Here is an 8437-nt window from a genome sequence, read left to right as displayed (position 1 = left end):
GCCAACCACCTTTGGCATCAACTCTTTCATTGAACCAAACTCATCAACATTGCCAGGTCCACTACCAAGCCAATACTCAAACCACGATCACAAAGAAACCCAACAAAGCCCGATGCTTCAAGCATCAGAGGCATAACCAAGCTCATTAAAATCTGTACGATCACCATCACCAAACCATCTAAAGAACTAACTCCCACTTTTAACTCTACCAAATCGTGGCTCAAAAAAATAAAACGTAGCAAACACAACAGCCAACCAGGCAAACCTTTTACCCACCAGCACAACTCTTGTGCTCCAAGCACTGATACCATCTCTTAGTTGAGATGGAAAATGCCTTCAAAAAAATACCTCGTTGGATTCATGATTGCATTTTGTGGTGCCACTTGTTTCCTCTCTTCTTTTACTGATAGCGATAGACTACGTCATACAGGAAGACCCAGTCCCAAATCTGTGGGATAATTGACGTGGGAGTAGAGAGAGGTGGGAGATGAGTTGTCTCATGAGCAAAGGAAGACTGATGCACGTATAAAAGCAGTTCGGCCAGCTCCTCTGTTTTAACTTTAAAAAACAGAGTGTAACAAAGTATAAGTGATGGGTTGCCCACATTGACAACATGTGCTATGGGTGTGTGTCGTGTGTTGTGTGTCATGTTTAATATTGTTCTATAGATATTGTTTAGTAGAGTAGCAACAACTAGCAAAGTGTCGTGTATTGTAGAGTCAAATTGTGGTATAACTCCAACCAAAAGTGGAGTTCATTGTGTATCGTCTTTCTCATTTTAGTGAACTCTTATTTGACTAAATCTTCTTCTCTGATTGGGACCCAAAAGATAGCTTCCAATTTGACCAAAACCAAAAGCTCTATTATGGTTTTGCCACATGCAAAGGCCTTTGTATCTTTAACTAGGAATCATTAATTTCCTTCACTACTGCTGTCTATGCTTTTTGGGATTCTGAGTAAGTGGGCAGTGAAGCTGAGAGCTACCTAGCTCAGCTACGAGATCATCATTTGAGTACTGGTTTAGTGGTGGTGTGATGTCTTGATGAGTTGGTTTAATAAAAGAATGGATGCCAAAGGTGGTTGGCCAGCCATACGAAAGACGACGTTATGGTAGGGTGGGTTTGAGTTGGGGTGGAGGAGGAGCTTGCCAAGCTCAACGTCCATGGAGACCATGAGTTGGGGTCCCTGTTTTACCTTCGTGTTCTGAGTGGTAGGAAGTTGGACGTTAGTTTAAAAATTAGACGGAGACGTTAGGTGAACTTTAAAACATGACGTCGTCTACTTAAAGTTTCTCTCATTTAATCTTGGCCTTCCGTTTTTTAACAGTAGATATGCTGTGATTTCGTTTTACAGCAATGAAGCCGGATCCCTAAACGACAACAACTACACAACTGGCTGATCATTACGTAGTTTTCCATGCATCCTTCTGCGGAAGAATCACCAGATATATTCCTCAACGCAAGACTGGCAATTATCTTTGAAACATAACTTAAACAAACTAAAATAGATGTAGACATAAAATGAAATAGCATTTTTTCCAAGCACTCCGTCATATTCTGCATCAGTAAGGCTTCTGTCCAATATAGTTGCCTGGGGGATCATAGTTGCAACCGATGAACGTACCTCCATTGTTGCACCGAACTTTAGCACATCCCAAACGAACAGAGTTGCGCCACACCACCTGAGTGTAGTGCCCGCACACTTTCCCAGCAGTGCAAGTGTTGGAGTTGTAGTCATAGCTCGCCTTCTCATCCACCCACATGTTCACCGCCGCTGTGGCTGACAAGTCGCCGCTACTCCATGCAAGGTTTTCACCGTAAGACTCACCCTGAGAGTGCACAAGATTGCAATCGCCAATATGTGTATTGGCATAGTTTTGTGCATATGCAGCTACTTGGTCATCCCATATCAGCGCTGGAACTCCCACCGCTGCACGGGCGGCATTGTGGGCACTGAGGTAGTCTTGTTGGGTGTCTTGGGCAAGGGAGAATTGGAGTAGGGTTAAGCCAAAGAGACAAATAAGAAGAGCTAGTGGTGTCTTGCACAAACCCATCTTGGTCTGAAACCTACAATTAAAGCAAGAACAAGTGAGTTTGATTGGGAAAATGAGGCATGTAGGATACGTATTTATAGGAATTTAGTGTGCAAAATTTTGTGAGGGACTTCGCAAGAAATACTTCTAGAATGTTGAAAAGTAGAATGTGTAAAACGTTGCAAGGACTAGAGAGACCAAAACGCCCCTTGGACCAAACTCTACGGTATGTCCCATGTGGGCTCAGGGCTTGGAATTATTGGCTAAATGCATGAAGTTTGTTTGTGTAAAGATTTATTTTCCCATACGTACTAGAGGATTTCGGTCCTTTACAAAGTTGCACTCTAATCTAAGCCTTTATGTTGTAGGAAACTTATTAAAGTAACTAAAATTCCCAATTTTTGAGCAAGAGCCAAGTGCATTATTATCCTAACCTTAGTATATATATATACACACACATGGGCATATGTCAATATGACCTAAGAGAGAATTAATGCTACATATTACATATATAGTGCTCATTCAACTCCATCTGATTTTCTTTTTTCTTTTTTCATTTATTCTTTGTGAAAAAATTTCACTTAACTTCTTGAACTTTAATCAGTACTTGTGCAATCTCTTCCTCAAAATTAAATTTTTTTTTTTTCAATTTAGTAAATCCAAGTTTCAATTTTTTGGAATCTCACCCCTCCTATTAGGGTTTATGGTTAAATTAGATGGTAAAAAGGTAAAATGACACTTACACCCTTGTAAACTTGAAACAATTAAAAAATTACAAGATAATTAATTTTTTTTTTAGAAAAAAAAATTGAGGGTATTTTCGTAATTTTCACTTCCAAAGTTAGGATTTAATCAAAAATCATAACGAAAAGGTGAAACTGCAAAAAATTAAAAGTTTGACACATTTTTTTTTTTATTTTTTTTTAAACTTCGGCTTTTACTTTGGGAGAAAGCTTGCAAAAGTGATAGAACCCCTCCTTTTTTAATAGCGGTAATGGGCATTGCCACACCAATTCAGAGGGCAGTAGATGTAATATGTAGCAATATTACAACATACTATAGTTTATGAGGAATTTGTCTATCTCATAATGTAATTAGGAGTTGAATGTCTTAGTTATTCGGGGTTGTTGGTTTTGGATTTGGTTGAGGTACCTTAAAAACATTAGCATAGTTTTTTTAATTGGTCAAGATTTAATTTTAAGTTTTCCTATGAGAAAGAGAGAAATTAAATTTATCAGATATGATATATTGTCACCATAAGACAAAACTCTTGACCACCTTTACCCATATAGCAACTCTTACTTTTATTAATTTTTTTTAAGAAAAATCCACCAGATATATTGAGACAGTGTGCAACAACATAACTAGAAGATAGTTCTCCTAAGAGTAAAAGCATTAGCATACCTTAAACTTTTCTTCAATTTAAGGAACTACATCGCTTTTTGCTTCTCTATTTTTTAATTTTTTTTGCTTTCCTATTTAAATGCACTTCACAATAACTTCCATTATCGTTTCCTTATACTAATTCAATATTCTTTAAAATAAATGATAGGAGAAAGAGAGAGGAAAGAGAAATCATTTAAATATTGTTTCAAATAAATGCTAAAGAAAGAGTTTTTTAATATTAAAATAATGTTAAGAGAACTATTTTTTCTTTCCTAAATTTAGGGTACGGTACAACTTTTAAATTTTTTTTTTTCCATCTATAAAAATGAATGAGATTTAAGAAAACCGCTGTCAGTGTTCTAATAAGAATAAGCACCGAATTACAATTCAAAGAAGCATACAGCTCCCACAGCCAAGTATGTGAAGCATTTTCTACCATCAATATTTGTAATTCACTATGTGTCATAGGTAATGGGAATTCCGTTAGATTGTGGGTCTTGATCATTGACATTGACTTCTAAATATGAGATCATGATAAGATATATCACTTTGATATTGCGTGGAAGTAACATCTCACTACAAAAAAAAAAATTGCAATTTGCCACATGCACTTCGCCACGTGTACGGACAAAGTACACATGGCGAACAGTTTGCCACGTGTCATTGGACACGTGTGCGGCGCGTGTTAGATCCGGCTGTAGCTAAATGTACATTTTTCCCCGTGTACTGAAATACACGCGGCCAAGTGGCCACATGTACTACAGTACACGTGACTGACAGTTAGCCGCGTGTATTTAGTACACACAGCTAACAGTCTGCCACGTGTACTCAATACACGTAGCCACTTGGCCGTGTGTATTTCAGTATACGTGGCAATTTGTTTTTTTTTTTTAAAAAAAAAAAAATTAAAATATAATTTCTTTATTTATTTATTTTTTAAATTATTGATTGTATTTTTAATTTAATTCTTTTTTTTTTTAGAGGAAAAAAAAATTAATAACCGAAAAAGAAAAAAAATAAAAGGAAAACCACACGTGTGGTTTTCCAGAACGAGCAAGTTCAGTAGAGAGAGAGAGAGAGAGAGAGAGAGAGCAAGCGAGAGAGAGAAATACATAGAGAGAGAGAGAGAGAGAGTTGGGAAGGCTGGAGGGAAGACCGGCCACGCGGTGGTCGGGGAGCTGGTTGGTGGTGCAGTACTGACGGAGAGAGAGAGAGAGAGCGAGAGACGTCGGGAAGGCCGGAGGGAAGGTCGGCCACGCTGTGGTCGGGGAGTTGGCCTGTGGTGCAGTACTGACGGGGAGAGAGAGAGAGAGCGAGAGATGTCGGGAAGGCCGGAGGGAAGGCCGGCCACGCGGTGGTCGGGGAACTGGCCGGTGGTGCAGTATTGACGGAGAGAGAGAGAGAGAGAGAGAGAGAACGCGTGCAGTATTTAACGAATTTTTTTTTCCCTTTTCAAATATATATATATATATATATATATATTATATTTAAAAGTAATGGTCAGGTAGCGTGCGGGAAAATTCCCGCGCGCCTACCTACACAAATTCTGGCCACGTGGCTTTCTCTTACACATATACATATATATATTTTATCAATAGTGTACAAAACCTTAATAAAATTTGTTTTTATTAATATATATTTGATAAAAACAACTGGCCAATTGGCCGCGTGTCTACAGTAACCGCTACAGTATACACGCGGCCAGTTGCACCTTTTTTTGTAGTGTCTAGTTATTTATTAAGTAAATAAATAGGGAAAACTTTATTTATGGTACTTAAACTTTAAAAAGTATTGCATTTGAAATAAGGTACTTAAACTTCGAAATGTGTCAATTTTTGGTATCCATTTTTTAATTTTTTTCTTTCAATTTCAACCTTTGTTAGAATTTTCCGTTAAATCCTATCAAAATTTTCAAAATACCCTTGTTCTTTGTGCTTTTTATTTTTATTTTTATTTTTATTTTTTTAAAAAAAAAATTAAATTTTTTTTTATAATATTTAGGCATGAGTATTTTTGCAAATCTCGTTAAATTCTAACCAACACATAAATCCTTGTAAATTTTTTTTCTTCTTTTTTTCTTTCAAAAAGGAGGGGTATTTCAGAAAATTTTATAGGATTTAACAGAAAATTCTAACGGATGGTTGAAATTGAAAAAAATTGAATACTGGATACCATGAATTGACACTTTTCAAAATTTGGGTACTTTATTTCAAAAGTAATGAAAGATCAAGAGTTATAAATGAAGTTCTTTCAAATAAATAAATTTATTCTTCACTCCCATTTTATCATACTCGTTGATGATTTTCAGGAGGTTTATGTTAGAGCGAAACCCTTCAATAATGGCACCGTCGTAAGCATGCCTAGATAGACTTTTCTCAGTCTTCCACAACAAAGACGTAATGCAACTCCAACCATATATATATATATAGCCTTCTCATAAGAAAAAAATGTTTGGCTTCCTTCTATATCATATTTTTTGTACTTACGTGTGTAAATTTACCATTAAATTTATAGAACTCGCACGATAAATTTGCAAAACAAATATATAAGAGAATAACATCAAACACATCTCCTCGTAAGAACATGTACCTAGCGGAGAGGTTTCTTCTTGGTCATTTTCTTTTTGGGTCAACGAAGTGCTGTGATTAGAAAAGAAAAACACAATGTTAATTTTCCTTGTGTCTTTGGAATTAAGGTGTATCCAGAAAGCATATGCTTGGTCGTTGGGTCGTTATCGAAGACCAAAACGGGTAAAGTCGTTAATTAAGTTGCCACCAATCACGGGAAACAGATTGATCATAAACCATGGGGGCATGCATGTGGTAACATTAAACGAGGAGAAAAGTGAAAAGGATAGCTTTTCAAGAGCCGTAGACTACACGCAATACGTATAATTATAATATTTGATGTACGTGCGTAATTTAACATTGACAAGTTTACTACAATAGTATAAAAATAATGTAAAGTAGACTCTAAATATTCAAACATTTAAAATAAAGAAGATTTAATTCTTGAATTAATCAATAGAATATAAAAGGACAATAATATTATTAGGTACGTACTCAACTGACTGGGTTATAGAAGAGTAATGCTAAAAAGTATGACTTATTTGTTTTTTTTTTAATTGAATAATACATTAATACTTTTATAACTAAATCAAAGAAATAGAGCAGATTTCTCTAACAAAATAATATCTCAGAGATATATTCAGAAATTTCTTTCATCCAAACTTGATATATGAATTGTCTAACGGCAGCTCGAGCTAATTAAGCCATGAGCTGGCTTATTTTTTATTATACTAATATGATGAATTTGCCAATTAAAAATAAAATTTAACAAGATAAGAGTATCATTTACTAGCTAGTTGACCATATGTACTCTAGCTAGTTGTATATATTGAAATTCACAGCTTTAATCACTTGGAGTGCATTACTATATATATATATATATGACTTATTTGTTATATATATGATAGCGATGAGAGATTAATTATATTTTTATTTCATAATTATTCAATAATACTGACGTGGCAGTCCTTATAATTAGCAAAAATAAAAAATAAAAAATCAAAGTTCTTTATCTTTCCTCCATCTCTTCGTTGATTCGCCCTCACATTTCTTTTCAATTGCCTTTCTTTGTGTTTCACTCTCAATTACTGGCCAGTTCCACCTTTTTCCAGGTAAAAAATAGAGTATTACGTACCCGTGCTATGCCCTTGTTCCATGTCCTAAAATAATATATATAGTCTCTCATCGCTATCATTTAACAAACAAGTTATTGTTATCCTCTCTCTTGCTTAATAACCGTGCTCTTAATCTTACATTGCTAATTATACGATTTTAAACCGTGCTCTTGCGGTTTTGTAGATTAAAAGTATGATTTTAAATTAATGGGTCTGTTGACTGCCTTATGAAGGTTTCACCTTCTTCTTGAGTCCTCCAACAGGCTATCCTTCCCCTACACATGTTCACGAAATAAGGCTTAGATGACTAATAGGGCAATTCCAGCGAGGACTCCGATACCTAGTGATCAGTAAGACTATATGAAGGATAAAGCTTCTGTAACTATATATAGAGCCCTTAGTGTTTGTGTGACGGTGATCGATCATCTTTGGTTATGGGAGTCTACATTTCTTTTATATTTCCGCTTACTTGTTTGAATGGACTAACGCCATATGCATCTTTCCACTACGTGGCGTCTTGTCACTGGGTTGCTTGTAGGTATCCAAAGATTGCTTACCTACTTGGATTGAGGGGATGTCCCTACTCCTAACCTCCATGCCTGCTAGGTTTAGCCATCATTAAGTGCTTAACAGTCTTCTTTGATAAGAGCACTAGCAGCAGTTACTTTATATTGGTTCTCTTCTTTATATTTAGGAAAAATTTTATGAAAAACATCAATAAACCTCCCACAGCATATGCCCTATATTTAGATGAGGGAGTTGTGAATGAATAGTAATTCCCTATGTATACATGTCTGCTATTCATTCCCTATGTATTATTTTAATATAAAAAAAGTATATTTAATTGATATAGGGAAGAGAGAAAAAGTAGGAAATAGAGAAAAATAATAAAATAAGAGTAAAAAAATAATATTTAATTGATATAGGGAAAGGGTAAGAGAATCTATTGTTGGGTGTTTTTTTATAGGGAAACAAAAAGTAGTTTTGTTCTCTAAATATAGGGAAAATGGTTAAAAATCTATTGCTAGTGCTCTAAGAGAGGTGAGGGATGTAATTAATGCCTTGTCGGTCTCGTCGATGATGGGAGTAACGGGTGCATTAAATGCAGTGATTCCTCATATACCGCTGATTAAGGGCACATTAAATGTAATGATTCCCTAGATCCTAATGACATGATAGTTGCTCTCGCCCTTTGGAGGAAAGGGATGTGACCTAGTGCTACGTAGTGGGCTATCCATATTGGGTGCAGCCGTGTGAGTGGGTCAAAAAATTTGATTGGGTCCAGGTATGCAATTCTTATAAGAGGAGTATAAAGACACAGTATAGTTGTGATAAAA

The 8437-nt window shown here is 35.7% G+C and overlaps 1 protein-coding gene across 1 annotated transcript; it reads right to left on the bottom strand.

Annotated features, from left to right (window-relative positions):
- Positions 1-1538: 1538 nt before the first annotated feature.
- On the bottom strand, positions 1539-2082 carry LOC133882272 (pathogenesis-related protein 1-like). The gene has a single exon (XM_062321401.1). The coding sequence runs from the start codon at positions 2051-2053 to the stop codon at positions 1562-1564; it is 492 nt and encodes a 163-aa protein (XP_062177385.1). The 5' UTR covers positions 2054-2082; the 3' UTR covers positions 1539-1561.
- Between the last annotated feature and the right edge of the window lie 6355 nt (positions 2083-8437).

The sequence above is a fragment of the Alnus glutinosa genome, chromosome 11 (assembly GCF_958979055.1).
Source record: "Alnus glutinosa chromosome 11, dhAlnGlut1.1, whole genome shotgun sequence".
Classification (NCBI taxonomy): Eukaryota; Viridiplantae; Streptophyta; class Magnoliopsida; order Fagales; family Betulaceae; genus Alnus; species Alnus glutinosa.
Note: the sequence above shows the minus strand (reverse complement) of the source record. Positions and strands in the feature narration are given on the sequence as shown.